Source organism: Hemitrygon akajei, chromosome 25, assembly GCF_048418815.1.
Source record: "Hemitrygon akajei chromosome 25, sHemAka1.3, whole genome shotgun sequence".
Lineage (NCBI taxonomy): Eukaryota > Metazoa > Chordata > Chondrichthyes > Myliobatiformes > Dasyatidae > Hemitrygon > Hemitrygon akajei.
The window spans coordinates 36,351,247-36,372,463 of NC_133148.1; the positions used below are offsets into that span (position 1 = coordinate 36,351,247).

A 21,217-nucleotide genomic window follows, 5' to 3' on the forward strand; every position below is an offset into this window, starting at 1 on the left:
TGGGTTGAGCGTCGAGCCTCGTTTAAAAAAACACACTGAAAGAAAAAAATGATAAGGAAACGGCAAGGTTGCAGCCCGACTTGAGGAACAACAATACTTGCACACATGACGTGACTTTGGCTTGAAAAGAGAGAGAGAGAGAGAGAGAGAGAGAGAGAGAGAGAGAGAGAGAGAGAGAGAGAGAGAGAGAGAGAGAGAGAGAGAGACAGAGAGACAGACAGAGTGAGAGAGAGAGAGAGAGACAGAGAGAGAGAGAGAGAGACAGACAGACAGACAGAGAGAGACAGAGAGAGAGAGAGAGAGAGAGAGAGAGAGAGAGAGAGAGAGAGAGAGAGAGAGAGAGAGAGAGAGAGATCTCCCCAACTCACCTCAAGACCAACATTTATGTGACAGCTCACCGCGGGAGTTTCCGTGCAGTGAGCACTAGCTGTTCAGCATTCAGTAAATAAACTTTTTTAAAAAAAAAATGGCATAACTGGCTTTCCGTGAAATATCTGGTACTCTGACTTAACTCCTGTTTGTCTCTCTCTTGCACGTTGAGTCTACACTTCCTTCAGTACAGGTTGCGGGTGAGGAGTTTGTACCGAAGCCTATTTCCAGTCGAGTCCAGTTTCCTCGTATGAAATGTTGGACAGGACTGGAAAGGAAGGGGGAAAGACGCCAGAATAAAAAAAAATATGGGGAGAGAGGAAGGAATTTTCTGTCATGTGCAAAGAAAAACTTACTTGCAGCACAGGTGGCGGACTGTGATATTGTGACTAATCTCATCTCGGTCTCGGCTCAACTCTCCTGCCTCCTGCCTGCAACCCTCGGTTCGTCGCTGATGAGTCTTTTTAAGCACCTCGGCCGTGCAGCGGAGCGTTGCTTTAAGAGTTAGGGAGACCCTTGTTCCTTATATGGGAGGACAAGAGGCTGCTGAGAGACCAGGCGAGGGGGGAGTGAGGGTGAGAGCGTTCCTCCAGCAAGCCGCACTCACCCTTTGGGAAGTGGCGAGGCATGGGCTGGAGGGGTGGGGGCGGCAGGTGCTGCTGTTGCTGCTGCCCGTTCTCCCGGCTGAACGAGGACAACGCGCGCTTCGCCTTGCTCGCCCTCTTCATCCTGTGCTACCTGGTGCTGGGCGCGGCCGTGTTCTCGGCCATCGAGCGGCCGCGGGAGCTGCGGGCTCAGCGGGCGTGGGGCCGGAGGCTGGCCAACTTCAGCCGGAGTCACAACGTCAGCCGGGGTCAGCTCGCCGCCTTGCTCCGGGAGTACGAGAAGGCGTACGGCGCCGGCATCAGGGTGGACCCGCTTAGACCCAGATGGGATTTCACGGGAGCGTTCTACTTCGTGGGGACCGTGGTCTCCACTATAGGTCAGTGTATGTGTGTGTATTGCAGACTCATTGAAAGCGGGAGGAACTGTGCGGGTCGAGCAGCATCTGTACTGTGTGTGTGTGTGTTTGGCGGGGGGTGGGGGGTTGGTCCGGGGGGGGTGGGTGAGGAAGGCAAGGAATAAAACTTCAGATTTCAACGTATATCGTCTCCTGTGCCCCCAAGAACATAAAAGTGTTCCTTTCAGTTCAATCTGTCCTATTTGGAAGGATAATCTTGCAGTTTCCTCAAACAGAATTTCAAAAATCCTTGGAGCGAGCTCTGATGCGAATCCGCGGCTGCAGTTTAAATACTGTACAGCTCCAAGACCCCCCGGTTCGATCCCGACCCCCGGCGTTGCCTGCACGGTATTTGCACCTCCTCCACCGTGACCGCGTGTCTTCCCCCCCCCCCCCCCCCCGGATGCTCGTGTTTCTGCTCACATCCCCAAAACGGTTAATTTGCCGCGGTGAATTGCCGCGGGTGTGTGGGTTAAATGGCTTTAAAAAGGTTTCGGAAGGAGTTGTGGAGCTACGTGAGAGGGGATGGGGCTGGTGGGATAGTTGCCTTATCGACCGGCATGGGCTCGATGGGCTGAAGGTACCCCTTCTGTGGTTAAAAATAATACGATATATCCCTCTTAATTGATTTGACCCACGAATAATCTTTGTTATATAGCACTGAACTGCTTTATGGCGGTGAGGCAAAAGCTGAGAGACATGGGCTCTTTGTTCACCTCTTTTTGTTTAACTGCTTCCTTTCCTTCAAAATTGGAGGCTGACTGAAGGGAGACTGACAACTGCCATCCACTCCCCCTCCCCCTCCCCACCCCTTCCTCTTTTCCTCCCCACCCCTTCCTCTTTTCCTCCCCACCCCTTCCTCTTTTCCTCCCCTCCCCTTCCTTTCTCTCCTTCCTCTTTTCCACCCCTCCCACACACTCCCCCCACTCACCATCCACCCTCCTCCACCCGCACTCCCTTTCCCCTCTCCCTCTCCCCTCCCCCTCCATACCCTTCTCCCTCTGCTCTTCTTTTCCCCCTCCCACCTTCTTCTCCCCTCCCTTTCTGCTCCCCCTTCCCCTTTCACCCTCCTCCCCTCCCCTCCACCCTCCCCCTTTCCCCTCCCCCTCCCCCTCATTCCCTTCCCATGCCTCCCACTCCCTCCTGCCTCCCCCTTCTCCTCATCCTCTCCCTTCTCCTCCCCCTCCCCTTCCCTTCCCTCTCCTTCCCCTCCTCCCCTCACCCTCCACCCATCTCCCCATCCCTCTCTTCTCCCCCTCCTCCTCTCCCCTTCCACCCCTCTCATTCCCCTCCTTCCCCTTCCACCTCTTATTCCCGTCCATGGATACTGCCTGACATGTTGAGTTTTCACACACATTTTTGTGTGTTACTCTGTATTTGGTTTCACTAAATTCTCACCAACTCTGTGTTATTACAGTCCCTTCTCAACCACTCTGCTCCAAGACCTTGATATGACCACTCTTCCGCCTAGCCCCTTTCCAACTCCTATCTCTTCCCTTCAACTCAGCTCCCACCCGTTACCCTGTCCCAGTGCACCCAAGAGTCAATTGACGACACAATTTGTGGAAACTAACATCCACTCTGTGGCCACTTTATTAGGTATACTTGTACATCTGCTTATTAATGCAACCAATCATATGGCAGCAACTCAGAGCACGCGGACATGGTCAAAAGGTTCAGTTCTTGTTCAGACTAAGCATTAGAATGGGGAAAGAGGTGTGATCTCACTGTGTAGGACCATGGAATGATTGTTGGTGGTTTGAAGAAGTCAGAAACCGCTGAACTCCTTGGATTTGCCCACACAAGAGTTCAAACTAATTTGGTTGGGTGATGGGGACTGGAGCGGAGGGTTGTTGGTTTATAGGCAGAGGCAGTGTGTAGGGAGAACAGGGCAGTTGATAGGGCAAAACTGCACCCTGTGGGATGAGCTGCACTGTAAAAGGGGGACAAAATCAAAATGTGTTATATATGAATGCATATAGTATATGGAATAAGGTAGGTGATCTTGCAGCACAGTTAGGGATTGACAGGTATGAGGACGTGGGCATCACTGAGTTGTGGCTGAAACGTTGAGGGCTAAATGTCCATGGATACGCATTGTATTGAAAGGATAGGCAGGTAGGCAAAGGGGGTGGTGTTGCGCTCTTGGTAAAATTGAAATCAAATCCTTCGCAAGAGTTGACATAGGATCGGAAGATGCAGAATACTTGTGGATAAAATTAAGAAACTGCAAAGGTAAAAAGACCCTGGTGGGAGTTATATACAGGCCTTTGAACAGTCGCCAGGATGTGGGTTACAAATTACAATGGGAGATAGAAAAGTCACGTCAAAAGGGGAATGCTGCAATGATCACGGGGGATTTCAATATGCAGGTAGATTGGGAACATCAGTTTGGTGCTTGGATCCCAAGACAGGGAATTTGTAAAATGCCTACAAAGTAGCTTGTGGTCGAGCCCACTGGGGGACTCAATTATTCTGGATTGGGTGTTGTGTTATGAACCAGATTTGAGTCAGGAGTTTAAGGTAAAGGAACCCTTAGGAGGTAGTGATCGTAATATGATGGAATCCATCTTGCAGTTTGAGAGGGAGAAGTGAAAGACAGATCTATTAGAATTACAGTGGAATTAAGGAAATTACAGAGGCATGAGAGGATCTGTCCATAGTTGATTGGAAGGAAACACTAGCAGGGATGATGGCATAGCAACAATTGCTGGAGTTTCTGGAAGCAAATCAGAACATGCAGGATAGATACATCTCAAAGAAGAAGTAGTGTTCTAAAGGCCGGATCAAAGGATCAAAGGTTCATTCTATTATCCAAGTATGTATGCAGAATACAACTCTGAAATTTGTCTTTGAATGACGCAACTGTGGCTGAAAGGCCAACAGAAAAGCCAAAGAGAGGGCATATAATAGAGCAAAAATTAGTGGGAAGTTAGAGGATTGGGAAACTATTTAAAACCAACAGGAAACACCTAAAAAGCCATAAGGGGTGAAAAGTTCAAATAAGCTAGCCAATAATATGAAAGAGGATACCAAAAGATTTTCAGATATTAAAGGAGAAGCAAGAGTAGATATTGGACTGCTGGAAAATGACTCTGGAGAGGCTGTAATGTGGGACAAGGAAATGACAGATGAACTGAATAAGTATTTTACTTCAGTCTTCACTGTTGAAGACACAAGCAGTACACTGGAGGTTCGAAATTTTAGGCCGATTAGTCTGACCTCAGTGTTGGAAAGATGTTGGTGTTGATCGCAAAGGATGTGGTTTTGGGCTACATGGAGGCACATGGTAAAATAGGCCCTAGTCGGCATGGTTTCCTCAAGGGAAAATCTTGCCCGTCTAATCTGCTGGCATTCTTTGAGGAAATAATAAGCAGGATAGATAAAGGAGAATTGGTGAATGTTGTGTACTTGAATTTTCAGAAGGCCTTTTACTAGGTGCAGTGCACGAGGCTGCTTAACAAGATAAGAACCTATAACCTTACAGGAAAGATACCAGCATAGATAGAACATTGGCTAATCGGCAGGAGGCAAAGAGAGGGAATGAAGGAAGCCTTTTTTGATTGGCTGCCGGTGACTAGTGGTGTTCCACAAGAGTCGGTGTTGGGACTGATTCTTTTTGTCTTCTATGTCAATGATGTGGATGATGGAATTGGTGGCTTTGTGGCCAAGTTTGAAGACAATACGAAGGTAGGTGGAGGGGCACATAGTATTGAGGAAACAGGGAGGTTGCAGAGGGTCTTGGACAGATTAGAAGAACCGGCAAAGAATTCAGTGTTGGGAAGTGTTTGGTCATGCACTTTGGTAGAAGAAGTAAAAGTGTAGACTATTTTCTAAAAGGGGAGAAAATTCAAAAATCTGAGGTTCAAAGTGACTTGTGAGTCCACCTTGCAGGATTTCCAAAAGTTTAATGGAGAGGTAGGCAAATGCAATGTTAGCATTCATTTTGAGAGGACCAGAATACAAGGATACAATGCTGAGGCTTTATAAAGCACTTGGAGAATTGTGAGCAGTCTTGGGTCTGACATTGGAGAGAGTTCAGAGGAGGTTCACGAGAACGATTCCGGGAATGAAAGGTTTACTGTAGGAGGAACAGTTGATGGTTCTGGGCCGTACGCACTGCAATTTAGAAGAATGAGGGGGGATCTCATTGAAGCCTATCAAATGTTGAAAGGCCTTGATAGAGAGGTTGTGGAGACAATGATTCCTATGGTGGGGAAGCACAATGAGGGATGTCCATTTAGAAAGGAGATGAGGAGTAATTTGTTTAGCCAGAGGGTGGTGTATCTGTGGAATTCATTGCCGTAGTCAACTGTGGAGGCCAGGTGTCTGGTATATTTTAGGCGGAGGTTGATTGTTTCTTGATTATTCAAGGCATGAAAGGTTATCGGGAGAAGGCAGGAGAACGAGGTTGAGAGGTGATTGGAGCAGCCATGATGAAATGGTGGAGCAGAGTTGATGGGCTGAATGGCCTAATCCTGCTCCTATATCATATGGTCTTATGATAAAATTCTATAGAGTTTACAGAGAATGGTGCATACGAGGGGTGATTGATAAGTTTGTGGCATAAGGTAGAAGGAGTCAATTTTAGAAAACCTAGCACATTTATTTTACAACATAGTCCCCTCCTACATTTACACACTTAGTCCAGCGGTCGTGGGGCATACGGATCTTGGATAAGTTCATGGCCTAAGGTAGAAGGAGATGAGTTATTAACTTCAAACTTTTTGCATTATCACTCAAAGAGTTGACTTGCATGTGCCTTTAACGAGAGCTGTATAACTCATCTCCTTCTACCTTAGGCCATGAACTTATCAATCACCCCAGATGTGGACACTTTCTGGAGGTCCAAGATGCGTATGCTCCACGACCACTGGACTAAGTATGTAAATGTAGGAAGGGACTATGTTGAAAAATAAATGTGCTAGGTTTTCTGAAATTAACTCCTTGTACCTTAGGTCACGAACTTATCAATCACCCCTCGTTGAACAAACATCCGGTGAGTGGCAGTTCTGTGGGCAAAAACACCTTGTTAATGATGAGGTCAGAGGAGAACAGCCAGACTGGTTCAAGCTGACAGGAAGGAGACAGGAACTTGAATAATGACAGGCTACAACAGTGGTGTGCAGAACGGACAACACGTCGAGCTTTGAAGTGGCCGGGCTATGGCAGCTGAGGACCGCGCCAGGTTCCGCGCCTGCACCTAATCAAGTGGCCACCGAGCCTGCGTGAACGCAAGATGAACACGCGTCGTTCTGGCCACTAGACAGAAAAGCATCGTGTTCTGCTAATGCTCTAAGCTCAGATAGACCAGGATTTTGAAATAACGTTTGAAACATCTCAGCAGATCAGCAGAAAGTTCAGTTAGCATAAAGCAACGTTGCCCACAGACAGTATATGTAGGGGTTGGGTTTTCAAAGTGTTAAGATTGTGGTATGAAAGTCTTGGCTAAAGGGGAAGAGGGCAGGTGAAGTTCTGTCTAAAAACCTCCATGCACTTGTCCCTCCTTGTCTCTGTAGTGTTTGAACTACATCCCTCTTTTCCCCCCTTCAGTTCTGGTCTCCTGTGTATGTGTGATCTTAATTATTTTACCAATGGCAGCCATGCAGTAATCTCCAGTGCTGCTTTCCTATAACCGGCTCTGTGAAATGTATCTCTCCGACAAAGGTTTCAGACACTTCCTTATTACTTTGGTTAGGGTTTTGTGAAACTCGTTGAGAGATTTAGCTCTGTTAAGTATTCTGTGCAAGTGCTACAAAGTGTGTGTGTGTGTGTGTGAGAGAGAGAGAGAGAGAGAGAGAGAGAGAGAGAGAGAGAGAGAGAGAGAGAGAAGGAGACACTGTGTATGAGTGAGAGACAGACTGTGTGTGTGAGAGAGAGGCTGAGTATGCATGTGAGTGAGGGAGAGTGTGTGTGGGTGAGAGAGAGAGGGTGTGTGTGTATGAGGGAGAGTGAGAGAGATAGAGTGTGCATGCTTGAGGGAGGAGAGAGTTTGTGAGGGAGAGTGTGTGCTCATGAGGGAGAGAGGGTGTGTGTGTGTGTGTGTGTGTGGAGAGAGGGATTGTGTGTGGGTGAGGGAAAGGGAGTGTGTGTGATGGAGGGAGAATATATATGCATGAGGGGTAGAGAGTTTGTACATGCCTGAGACACAGGGAGTGTGTGCATGTGTGAAAGAGCCTGCACGCTTAACAGAGAGGGAGTGCGTGGGTGCGTGAGGGTGACAGAATGTGTGCGCGTGACAGAGAGTGGGTGTGTTTGAGAGAGATAGTCTGAGACAGAGAGAGAGAGAGAGAGAGAGAGAGAGAGAGAGTCTGTGAGGTAGAGTAAGGGAGAGAGAGAGTGGGTGTGTGTGAGAAAGAGAGAGAGAGAGAGAGAGAGAGACTGTGAGTACAATTGGTTTCATTATTGTCACCTGTACCAAGATCCAGTGAAAAGGGTTTGTTTGCCATCTACTCAGATCATTCCATGCTTTGTGGAAGTTCAAAAGATAGAAAAAAATGCAGAACATAGTTTACAGAGAGTGCGGTGCAAGTAAGGGCCACTTTGAGGTAGACTCAGACATCGCAAATTCATTCTAACGTTCCTTACAGACCCCATTAGGGAGCTGGAGCTGGATTACTCTGGAGAATGAGGAGGTGATAGACTAAAGCATTAGGGTAGCCACCCCTAAGATGGAGAAGGTGAGTCGGTGGGTGTCTGTCGAGAGAGGGAAAGTGAATAGCTGGCCAGTGCCTGTGGCTGCTCCTCTCAATAACAAGCATACCACTTTTGATACCGTTGGGAGGGACGACCTACCAGCAACCAGCTCCGAAGGGAAATGGAGAGGAGGTAGAGAAGAGAGGTTGTGATAGGGAGTCAGGGGAATAGAGTTTTTGTGGACGAGAGAAAGACTCACAGATGGTGTGCTGTCTTCCAGGTGCCAGGGGCAGGGATGTCTCAGACTGGTTCCATAGCATCCTAAATGGGGAGGGTGAGCAGACAGAAGTTGTGACACATATTGGAAAAGAGTTGAGGTCCTGAAGGGAGATCTAGGGATCTAAGAAGAAAGCTGAAGAGCAGGATCTCAACAGTAGTAATCCCTGGATTATTGCCTGCCACGCCCCAGTGAGGGTAAGAATATGTTGGTGAAGAATAGATGCAGGGGGCAGGGGTTCATATTTGTGGATTACTGGGATCTCTTCTGGGGAAGTTATGACCAATTCAAATGCCAGCCCAGATCGGAAGTGAGAGCCAATTTCACTCGCTCTCTGTGATCTTCACTCCTCTCTCTTCAGGGCGCCAGAGCCGTTGGCTGTTTTGTTGTTTGATCAATTTTAACACCGGCTCAGATAGACTGAAAAGTCAGTGCGTCGGGCGATTCTGCTCGTTCCCTGTGATGGTTATCTCAGTGGTGCTGAGACTATGAAGGCTGTCCCCGCTAATGTGATGAACCGACAAGTGAGGCTTCGGGCCTACTCCAGGGTTTGGATCTCAGCATGCAATTTTGGTTCAGAACGCTGTTGCTCGCTTCAGCTGTTTGCGTGATTTGTTCTTTCTTTCTCTTCTGCATCGGGTGTCGGTCTTTTATTTTTGTTTTTATTCTTTAATACGGGTTCTTTCAAGTTCCTTGCTTTGTGGTTATCTGTGAGCAAACAAACCTCAAGATTGTATAATGTATACATTCTTTGATAATAAGTGTACTTGAATCTTGAATCTGTACAAAAGGGATGGTTTACATCTGAACTCGAGGAGGACTCACGCTGCCAGGTTCAGGAGCGGTTCTCACCCCTCAACCAGCAGGCTCTGGAACTGAAGAGGATAACTTCACTCAACTTCACTCTTGCCTCATCATTGAAATGTTTCCACAACCACTGGACGGAGACCAGTGGCTCTGGGACAAGCATAAACACAAGAGGTTCCGCAGAGCAACAACGCACAAAATGCTGGAGGAATTCAGCAGGTCAGGCAGCATCTATGGAGAAGAATACAGAGAGAGCTTGCTTTGTGCTGAAGCCCTTCTTCAGGACTGGAAAGGAAGGGGGTGGGAATAAGAAGTTGGGAGAAGGTGAAGGAGTGCAAGCTGGAAGGTGATAGGTGAAACCAAGTGAGGAGGAAGGCAGGTATGTGGGGGAGGGGGGGATGCAGTGAAAGCTGAGAGGTGATAGGTGGAAAAGGTAAAGGATTGAAGAAGGAGGAATCTAATAGGAGAGGAGGATGGACCGTGGGAGAAAGGGGAGGGGAACCAGAAGGGGTTGATGGGCAAATGAGAAGAGAAGAGGTAAGAGGGAAGCCTGAATGGGGAGCTCAGAAATAGAGAAGCGGGACAGAGGAGAAATTATGCTTTTGGCACATTGGCCTTCATAAATCAAAGTACTGAGTGCAGGAGATGGGATGTTATGTCGAAGTTGTAAATAAAATGTTGGTGAGGCCTAATTTGGAGTATTGCATGCAGGTTTGGTCACCTACCTACAGGAAAGATGTAAATGAGGTTGAAAGAGTACAGGGAACATTTACAAGGATGTTGCTGGGACTGGAGAACCTGAATTATAAGGAAAGATGGAATAGATTAGGACTTTATTCTTTGGCATGTAGAAGATTGAGAGGAGATTTGATAGAGGAGTACAAAATTATGAGTGGTTTGGATAGGGCAAATGCAAGCAGGCTTTTTCCACTGAGGTTGGGTAGGACTACAGCTAGAGGTTGTGGGTTAAAGGTGAAAAGTGAGAAGTTTAAGGGGAACATGAGGGGAAACTTCTTCACAGAGGGTGCTGAGAGTGTGGAATGAGCTGCCGGCACAAGTGGTGCATGCGAGCTCGATTTCAGCATTAAAGAGAAGCTTGGGTAGGTACATGGATGGTAGGGGTGTGGAGGGCTGTGGTCCTGGTGCAGGTCGATGGGAGTAGGTGGTTTAAATGGTTCGGGATGGACTAGATGGGCTGAAGGGCCGGTTTCTGTGCTGTACTTTCCCACGACTCTATATATAGTTCTGACTCAGACCGAGTCTCACATCTGTACCTCAGTAGGTGACAAAGCATGGCAGTTAACCTGTCTGTACTCAGTCAGTCAGCCTCTTACTGCTAGTCTAGAATAAATATTTATTGTGATACCGGACGGGATTAATTTCTACTGCCTATCACAACACTGTGTATATAACAAAAGGGAATAATTAACTTTTATGCTTTTCAACAACCATAAAATATTCTGTGATATCATCAAATGATACTGCAGTAGCAGATGGAGATTAAAATGTGTTAGTGATATCCAAGTACCATGGGGCGAAGAACTCCAACAAGTCAACAGCTAGTGCTGTAAACCAGAAGGTTCTATCGAACGTCACCATCTGGTACGGGGTGGTGGTGGAGGGGACTACCGCACAGGATCGAAGTAAGCTGCAGAGAGTTGTAAACTCAGTCAGCTCCATCGTGGGTGCTAGCCTCTGCAGTATCCAGGGCATCTTCAAGGAGCGATGCCTCAAAAAGATGACGTCCATCATTAAGGACCCCTCACCAGGACATCCCTCTTCTCCTTGCGGCCATCAGGGAGGAGGTACAGGAGCCTGAGGACACACAGTCAATGACTCAGGAGCAGCTTCTTCCACTCTGCCATCCGATTTGTGAATGGACATTGAACCCATGAACACAAGCTCACTACTTTTTTATTTCTATTTTTTGCAGTACTTGTAATGCACAATTTTTTCTCTATTATTACAGTTTCAAGAAAAAGTTTGTGAACCCTTTGCAGTTACCTGGTTTTCCCAACTGTGAAGCATGGTGGAAGGTGCATCATGGTTTGGGACTGCTTTCCTGCCTCAGGGCCTGGATACTTTGCAGTCGTTGAGGGAACGATGAATTCAACATTTTACCAAGACATTTTACAGGAGAATGCCAGGGTAGCAGTCTGTCACCTGAAGCTTAATGGAAGTTGGATGAAGCAACGAGACAGTGATTGGAAACACAAGAGCAACTCAACAACAGAATGGCTTAAAAGGAAGAAAATTCGTGTTTTGGGATGGCCAAGAAATAGTCCAGATCTGAACCCAACTGAGATGCTGTGGCCTGACCATCAGAGGCTTGTTCATGCAAGGCATCCCAGAAATATTGATGAACCGAAACTGTTTTGTATGGAGCAATGGTCTAAAATTCCTCCAAGCTGACTGCAGGACTGATCAACCGGAAATGTTACTGGGAACATTTGGTTGAAGTTATTGCTGTACAGGGAGTCACACCAGCTACTGAAAGCAAAGGTTCACCTACTTATTCCAACAAATACATGTAATATTGGATAACTTTTCTCAATAAACAGGTGAACAAGTGTAATGCTTTTTTGTGTTATTTATTTAATTGGGTTCTCTTTATTAAGTTTTTGGACTTGCGTTAAGATCTGATCACATTTTAGGTCATATTTATGTGGAAATAGGGAAAATTTTACAGGGGACACAAAACTTTCTAGCACCACGGTAGGCCTCAAAGTTAACAAATTTTACGACATATGCTGGTGATATTAAATCTGATTCTGATTACTTTTATCCATGGGGAAAATGCTCTCAGAAGGACAAGAGAAATATAGCACAGGAACAGGCCATTTGGCCGAAAATGTTGTGCCAAATCAGCTGATGAAGGGTTTCGGCCCGAAACGTCGTCACTACCTCCTCCCATAGATGCTGTCTGGCCTGCTGAGTTCTGCCAGCACCTTGTGTTTTTAAAAAGTAAATCAAATGTTATTCCCTTGTCTGAGAAAGCTAATAGGGATAATCCTGGGAATTATAGGCCAGTGAGTGTTACTTCAGTGGCGGGCAAAGTATTGGGGAGGATTCTTAGAGATAGGACTTGCGAGTGGTCAGTGAAGTGTAGTGCGATTAGGAATAGTCAGTGTGGATCTGTGACTGTCACGAGGCTGATTGACTTCTTCGAGGAAGTGACAAAGCGAGATGATGAAGGCAGATCTGTGGGCATGATGTAAATGGGAAGGCTGTTCAACAAGGTTCCTCATGGTACACTCATTCAGGAAGTCGGGAGGGAAGGGATCCGGGGAAAACCAGCTGCACGGATTCAGAATTGGCTTGCCCACAGAAGAAAGAGGGTGGTAGCAGATGGAAGATGGAGAAGCAACACCTCATATTCCGTCTGGGTAGCCTCCAACCTGATGGTAAAACAATTTCCCTCCCCTCCTCTCCTCTTCTATTGCCACTCTGGACTCTTACCTCTTCTCACCTGCCTATTACCTCCCCCTGGGTCCTCTCCTCCTTCCTTTTCTCCTATCAGATTCCTTCCTCTCCAACCCTTTACCTTTCCCACCCACCTGACTTCTTCAACTGTCACTTTCCGGCTATCCTCCATCCCTTCCCCGTACCTGGTAGGTTTGTTCTTAATGAAGGCAAGCTTGGCGTGGGTAAACGCTAGAACATTTTATTCTGAACTGCTCCAGCTCAATGCTGAGCACGTGTGACCAGGTCACCATCGAAACTTCCGATTAGACCGTAAGCTATAGGAGCAGAATTGGGCCATTTGGCCCATCGAGTCTGCTCCGCCATTTCATCATGGCTGATTCAACTTTCCTCTCAGCCCCAATAGCCTGCCTTCTCACTATATCCCGTCATGTCCCGATGGTTGAACCACCCACATTGCCCACTGGGAGCTGAAGTTCTTTATCAGATTAGATTAGATTCAACTTTATTGTCATTGTGCCGAGTACAGATACAAAACCAAATGAAATGCAGTTAGCATCTAACCAGAAATGCAAAGAATAGTGTTATTTACAAAATAACTGTGAATAAAAAGTAAGTGCTACAGCACACAAATATAAAAGTACTGAGACAGTACAATATGGGTGCAATACTGCTTAGCGCTGTGATTATTGACACATAATTCACTGCATTTTCATTCTGGCACCTTCTCCCTTCCTTTCCAGTCCTAAGGAAGGGTCTCGGCCCAACATACCAACTGCTTATTCATTTCCATAGATGCTGCCTGACCTGCTGAGTTCCTCCAGCGCTTTGGGTGTGTTGCCTTGGATTTCCAGTGCCGGCAGAATTTCTCATGTAGATGGTGTATATTCTGCCTGGAGGTCTGTGACTAGTGGTGTTCTGCATGGACCTGTTCTGCTCTTTGTGACTTTTATTAATGGCTTAGACGAGGAAATAGAAGAACGTGTTACTAAGCCTGCAGATGGCATGAATGTTGGTGGTATTGTGGACAGTGTAGAAAGCTGCTCTCGGTTACAATAAGACATTGATCGGATGTAGAGTTGTTCTGAGAAGTGACAGCGAGACACAAATGAGAGAAAATCTGCAGATGCTGGAAATCCCCTCTCCAAATCTAACCTCTCTCCTTCCGAACGCACTCTTCTCCACTCTCCCTGAACTAATCCTGACCTCACCATCAAACCTGTTGTTGTAGTCTAACGGACCGACCTCTACCTTGCTGAGGCCAGGCGACAATCCCCAGACACCTTTTGCTTACCCCTTGACCTCCCCACTAAAGAGCACCAAGCCATTGCCTCCCACACCATCACCAACCTTATTACTTGAACTTCCAGTAATTGCCCCCCCACCTCCTTTCCCCATTCCCATTTTCCTCTCTCACCTTATCTTGCCATCACTTCCCTCTGATGCTCCTCCCTCTTCCCTTTCTTCCACGGCCTTCCTTCTTCTCCCTTCAGATTCCCCCTTCTCCAGCCCTTTCACCCATTGACTTCCCAGCTCTTTACTTCACCCCCTCCCCCAGTTTCACCTATCTCCTACCACCTTCTAACTCTGACTTCTCATTCTTTTTCTCCAGTCCCGATGAAAGGTCTCAGCCGAAACGTTGACTGTTTACTCTTTTGTGTGCAATATGTATTACTGGGGTTGACACGTATATGGTTATATACACTACATAAATGTATATAGTTAAATGACACTAAACTTGAGTTGACTTTTCTATAGATGCCACCTGACCTGCTGAGTGACAGTGTTTAATCTGGAAAGGTGTGAAGTAATACACTTTGGAAGGACAAAGTTAAGGGCAGGATCTTTAGCAGTGTGAAGGAACAGATGGATATTGGGCTTCATGTCAATAGGTTCCTCAAAGTTGCCGTGCAAGTTGATAAGAAAGTATTATTAAGGTTACTAAGAAAGCTGTGCCAGAATCTCCGTGGCATCCCAGTTAAAGTGGTCTTCATGTAATGAGATCAGTCACAGTGATAGAGGCGTATAAGATGCAAACACTAGGAAATCTGCAGATGCTGGAAATTCAAGCAACACACACAAAATGCTGGTGGAACGCAGGCCAGGCAGCATCTATAGGGGGAAACACTGTTGACGTTTCAGGCTGAGATTGTACTCCTGCCTCCTCCCCTCACCTTCTTATTCTGGTTATGACCCTTCACTTTCCAGTCCTGATGAAGGGTCTTGGCTCAAAACACCAATTGTTTATTTCTGTCCATAGATGCTGCCTGACTTGCTGGGTTCCTTCAGCAACTTGTGCATGTACCTTACTCTTAAACTCAATCCCTACTAATCAGATTCAGAATCATTAATCCCATTTTGTTCTCCCTATATTCCCATTCCTCCAAGAGGACCACAGCCTTGTCATTGGGTTTGGAGGCTTGCATGCCTCAATGACCCAGAGAGCTATGCCGGTTGGAGTCAGAGCTTTATCCTTTGGCTCTTGGTAGGGTCATCCGTGTCAAACAGGTCAAAGGGTAGAGGCCAGACTAAGAGTGGCCCACTGGTCCTCCAGGTTCGGGGGTTCAGCTCAGGCCTAACAACGCTGACTGGTCAAAAAATTGTTCTGGGAACAGCAGTGAACAATCCTTCTATATCTCTGTGCGATGGTATAGACAAATAGGGATGGTGAATCTTCATTGCTGCTCAAAGTGCAGAGAGTTGTAAACTCAGTTAGCTCCATTGTGAGCACTAGCCCCTGTAGTATCCAGGACATCTTCAAGGAGTGATGCCTCAAAAAGGCAGCACCCATCATTAAGGATCCTCATCACCCAGGTCATGCCTTGTTCTCATTGCTGTCATCAGGGAGGTACAGGAGCCTGAAGGCACACACTCAGTGATTCAGGAACAGCTTCTTCCCCTCTGCCATCTGAATGGACATTGAACCCATAAACAGTACCTCACTACTTTTTTAATTTCTATTTTACACTACTTATTTAATTTAACTATTTAATATATAGTTGCTATAATGCACAGATTTTTCACTATTGTTGCAGATGCAAGAAAAAGTTTGTGAACCCTTTGCAATTACCTGGTTTTCTGCATAAATTACTCATAAAATGTAGTCTGATTTTCATCCAAATCACGTTAATAGTAGACAAACACAATCTGCCTAAACTAATAACACACAAACAATTGTACTACTCATCAATGCTGAGTACTCTGTTTAAACATTCACAGACTAGGTTCAAAAACGTCGGTGAACTTCCGGGGTAATGGCTTCTACCAAAGCTATTTGGAGTCAGGTGTTCCAATCAATGAGATGAGACTGAGTGTGAGGGTTGTAGAGGTACCCAGCCCTATAAAAAAGACACACAAGTCAGGTTATTGACAGAGCCTGCTCTTAAAGAAAGATCTCTTTATGTCCACCATACCTCGGTCAAAACAACTTTCAGAGGACCTTGGAAGAGGAATTGGAGAGATGCATGAAGTTGGAAAAGGCTACAAAAGCATTTCTAAAGACCTGAGTGTTCATCAGTCCACAGTAAGAGAAATTATCCCCAAACGGAGGAACTTCAGTACTGCTGCTACTGTCTGCAATGTTAGCAAATTTCATGATGTATGCCGGTGATATTAAACCTGATTTTGGTTCTGAAAATGTGCTTTTATGATGCTAATGTTGCTGCAAGTTGTTTTTGCATTGCACCAGTGCAGACACATATTGACAGTAAGCTTAACATTGACCTTGACTTTGAAGGACCCGTTTCCCTTCTCCATTGTTCCAGGCTCCAGCATCTATGTTCTTGGAGTACATGGTTAGTGGTGGGGAGGGCTCTGGGTTTAAGGACCCATTTCGGTGCTCAGTGGTGGCTGAAACCAGAGTGGTTCACAGGAGTGAAACAAACTCCAATTAGTTGAAGTTCTACCAGCATTTTGTGTGTTGCTCCAGATCCCAGATTCCGCAGTCTCGTAAGACCATTTGGACCATAAGACATAGGAGCAGAATTAGCCCATTTATCCTTTCAAGTCTGCTCTGCCATTGGTTAATGGTTGATTTTTATCCCTCTCAACCCCATTCCCCTGCCTTTACCATGTAAACTTTGACTCTCTTACTAACTGGAACCTATCAGCCTCTGCTTTAAGTATACCCAATGACCTGGCTTCCACAGCTGCCTGTGAAAATGAATTCCACAGATTCACCACCCTCTTGTCTAAAGGTGCCATGGTAGCACAGTGGTTACAATGACGCTATTGCAGCTCGGGGCATTCCGGCGTTTGAAGTTCAATCCTGGCGTCCTCCGTAAGGAGTTTCTGTACGTCTTTCCCATGGAGTGCGAGGGGGCTCCTCTGGGTTCCTCTGTGGTGAACTACATATACCTGTTTGGACACCCCCCCCCCCCCCCCACCGGCTGACTGCTCCTGTGGCTCCTCCCACAGACCCCGGTATAAAGGCGATTGGAGGCACTGCTCCTCCCTCAGTCTCCAGGATGTTGTGTGGTGGTCACTTGCTGCTTGTGCTTTCTTCCAGCCAATAAAAGCCTACCTTAACTCATGTCTCAGAGTTATTGATGGTGCATCATCCTCCCACAGTCCAAAGACATACAGGGTAGGTTAATTGTCTTTGTAAATTGATCGGTGGTTAGGTTATGGATTAATTGGGGATGTGGCTTGGAGGGTCAGAAGGTGCTATTTTGTGGTGCATCGCTAAAATAATAAAAGATTAAAAAAAAATGAAATTCTGGTAAAGAGGCCCTTACCAGGAAATGGTTATCACAGGAGAGCCCCACTTTAAATGTATGGATGGAAATTACAATGGACATTTACAAAATGGAGAAGATAACAGCATCTGTTAATCATATTTTGGAACAATTTGATTCATACTGGGAAAAATGGTTTAACTACATAACAACATATACAAAATGCTGGTGGAACACAGCAGACCAGGCAGCATCTATAGGGAGAAGCACAGTCGACGTTTCGGGTCGAAACCTTTCGTCAGGACTAAATGAAAGAAAAGATAGTAAGAGATTTGAAAGTAGGAGGGGGAGGGGAAAATGCGAAATGATAGGAGAAGACCAGAAGGGGTGGGATGAAGCTAAGAGCTGGAAAGGTGATTGGCGAAAGTGATACAGAGCTGGAGAAGGGAAAGGATCATGGGACGGGAGGCCTCGGGAGAAAGAAAGGGGGAGGGGAGCACCAGGGGGAGATGGAGAACAGGCAGAGTGATGGGCAGAGAGAGAGAAAAAACAAACAAATAAATATGTCAGGGATGGGGTAAGAAGGGGAGGAGGGGCATTAACGGAAGTTAGAGAAGTCAATGTTCATGCCATCAGGTTGGAGGCTACCCAGCCGGTATATAAGGTGTTGTTCCTCCAACCTGAGTGTGGCTTCATCTTGACAGTAGAGATAGGCCTTCCTCGTGTTAACTACATAACACCTCATAGGCTTGATTTTATTCTCACAAGTCAATGAATCTGTTGTAAAAAAAGATCACTCCCTACTTGTACATAGTTTGCTTATTTAGATTGTTCTCTCTCTCCTCTCCTTTCTATAAGTGTATACCTCAGATAATTATTATGTGCAGATTTGTGACAAATATGATTATATGATATGTATTTCAGATACTGTACATATATGTTATGGAAATGTTTGATGATAAACTTCAATAAAAAATAAATTACAAAAAAAAAGAAATTCCTCCTCATCTCTGTTCTAAAGGGATGTCCTTTTATTCTTAAGCTGTTCCCTCTGGTCCGAGACTCTCTCACTATGTTCTAAAGGGATGTTCTCATCTCTGTTCTAAAGGGATGTCCTTATATTCTTAAGCTGTTCCCTCTGGTCCTAGACTCTCTCACTTTAGGAAATATCCTCTCCATATCCACGCTATTTAGGCCTTTGAATATTGAATAGGTTTCGAGGAGAAGCCCCTTCTTGTGGCTACCTGAAACTAAAAGAGACTGAGGGTTTCGCGGGGTAATCTAACGCTCGTTCTTCTTTGTTCTCTCTTTCGCAGGCTTTGGGATGACCACGCCGGCAACCACTGGTGGCAGAGCCTTCCTGATCTTCTACGGCTTGGCAGGCTGCGCCGCCACCATCCTGTTCTTTAACCTGTTCCTGGAGCGGATTATCACGCTGCTGGCGTTCGTCCTGCGCTGGTTCCATCAGCGGGGGCTGCAGCAGGGCGGCGAGGAGGGCTCGGCCGCCTGCCGGGCGTCCGTCCACTCGGGGGAGGTCGACAGCCTGGACGGCTGGAAGCCCTCCGTCTACTACGTCGTGCTCATCCTGGGCCTGGCCTCGCTCGCGATCTGCTGCTGCGCTTCGGCCATCTACTCGCCCATGGAGGGGTGGACATACGCTGAGTCCCTCTACTTCTGCTTCGTGGCGTTTAGCACCATCGGCTTCGGGGACCTGGTGAGCAGCCAACGGCAGGCCTACCCCCACCAGACGCTGTACCGCGCGGCCAATTTCCTGCTCATCCTGGTGGGCGTCTGTTGTATCTACTCCCTGTTTAACGTCTTCTCCATCATCATTAAGCAGTTCCTCAACTGGCTGCTGAGGAAGATGGAATGCCGGTGCTGTCGACGCCGGAGGAAGCCGCGGACACACTGCAATGCAGTGCACCCCTTGGCCTCCAAGTCCAGGAGGCAGGACGTCTCGGTGGAGACGGTGTGTGACAGCGAGACCGAAGGGCGGCGGATGTCGGGTGAGATGATCTCCGTCAAGGACTTCCTGGCCTCCAACAAGGTCTCCTTGGCCGTCATGCAGAAGCAGCTGTCCGAGACGGCCAACGGGGGACCCAGGCAAAGCCACTCTCGGTACAATGGTCTCTCTGGAGGTGTTGGGGCCTTAGCTATCATGAACAATAGGCTGGTGGAAACGAGCGTGGACAGGTAATCTTCTTGGGCGGAAGACGTCAGTGGTGGCAATGCAACTGAGGTCAATATCATAGCTGAAGGATAGATCCCCCCCACCCTCATTAACTAGAATGAGGAGTTACCTGCATCTTAAGAGGAGGGAACAAGGACAGGGCACCACCATAATGGGGTAAGAGTGGCTCTCGTTCTCAGCTGGTTGGCTCGGGCTGGTGCAATAGTGGCGATGGGGTATCTGGACTTACCTTGGCTGGAGATCTGGCTCCTTCACGTGGCGGAGAGCAGCAAGGTGGGCTTCATCTTCCGTCTCTCCCGAGTGGCAACACTCAGAGGTCCGCAGTGAGTAAGGGGCAGTAGAGGGTGCTGGTACCTCTAGAAGGGAAAGGTAGATACCAGGTTCAAATATTCAACTGAGCGATGATTTTAGAGCATGCCGGCTATGTGGAACGAACTGCCAGAGGAATTGGTAGTGTTGGGTATGATTTCTAGGTTTAAAGGACATTTGGACAAGTACATGGATAGGAAAGGTTTAGAGATGTGTGGGCTACATGTAGGCAACATGGTTGGCATGGACTAGATGGGCCAAAAGGCCTGTTTCCTTACTGCATAGCTCTATCATTCCATTAATGTCCTAAAATTCTTTAAGGCTCTTCGCAAGAACATCATCAAGAAATGCTGATACCTGGGCACTTTGAGGGCAAATGATCAGAAGGTCAATCAACATATGAGGCTTTGAGAAGCAACATAGTCAAAGAAAGAGAGATCCACTTTGGAGGGGGATTTCCAGCACCTGGATAATGGAGGAATAGGCATCAGTGTGATCAAGGGGTTGGATATGGAAGAGCACAGACTTGACTTAAGAGACACTATTATTCCAAAATATATTGACCTTGCAATCTACCATGAATTATATGGGAAGATGGCTAGTATTGAACATGTCTAATTTACAGGGTCTTGCAAAATCCATTGCGAACTGTTAAAAAATGTGTAAATATCTGTAATATTGTTAATAAAAATGTCAAAAATGCTGCACCATTATACTTAATGTACACTCAGTGGTCACTTTATTAGGTACACCTGCTCATTAATGCAGATATCTGATCAGCCAATCATGTGGCAGCTACTCAATGCATTGAAGCATGCAGACATGGTCAAGAGGTTCAATCGTTTTTCTTACCAGAATGGGGACGGAATGTGACCTAAATGACTTTGACCGTAGAATGATTGGTTTATTTATTGAGAGACACACAATGCAGAACAGGACCTTCTGACCCTTTGAGTCGCACTGCCCAGCAACCCCAATTTAACCCTAGCCTAACCACGGGACAAATTACAATGACCAATCGGTACGTCTTCCTTCCTCCGTGACCCATGCAGTCACGTGGAGAACATACAAACTCCTTACAGGCAGTGGCGAGAATTGAACCCGGGTCGTCTGCACTGTAAAGCGTTGTGCTCACCACTATGCTACCGTTGGTGCCAGACGGGGTGGCGTGAGTATCTCAGAAACCGCTGGCCTCCTGGGATTTTCACCCGCACCTGTCTCCGGCACTTACAGAGAATGGTGCAAAAAAACCAAACAGAAGTCCAGTTCCATGGGCAAAAATGCCTCGTTAATGAGAGAGATCAGCTGAGAATGGCCAGACTGGTTCAAGCTGACAGGAAGGTGACAGTAACTCAAACAATTTTACAACAGTGGTGTGCAGAAAAGCAGCTCTGAACGCACAACATGTTGAACCTTGAGGTGGACGGGCAACCATATACTCAGTAGACACGTTATTCAGTACAGGAGGTCATTGAGTGTATATTTCCGCTAAAGGAGATCAAAGTACTATAAATATAGGCTAGGAACTA

The 21,217-nt window shown here is 46.8% G+C and overlaps 1 protein-coding gene across 1 annotated transcript; it reads left to right on the plus strand.

Moving 5' to 3' along the window:
• The first annotated feature begins 952 nt into the window (after positions 1 to 952).
• Positions 953 to 20,306, plus strand: LOC140716216 (potassium channel subfamily K member 13-like). The gene is made up of 2 exons (XM_073028835.1): positions 953 to 1,351; positions 18,505 to 20,306. Exons 1-2 carry the CDS (start codon positions 997 to 999, stop codon positions 19,383 to 19,385), a joined length of 1,236 nt encoding a protein of 411 aa, XP_072884936.1. The 5' UTR covers positions 953 to 996; the 3' UTR covers positions 19,386 to 20,306.
• The last annotated feature ends 911 nt before the right edge of the window (positions 20,307 to 21,217 follow it).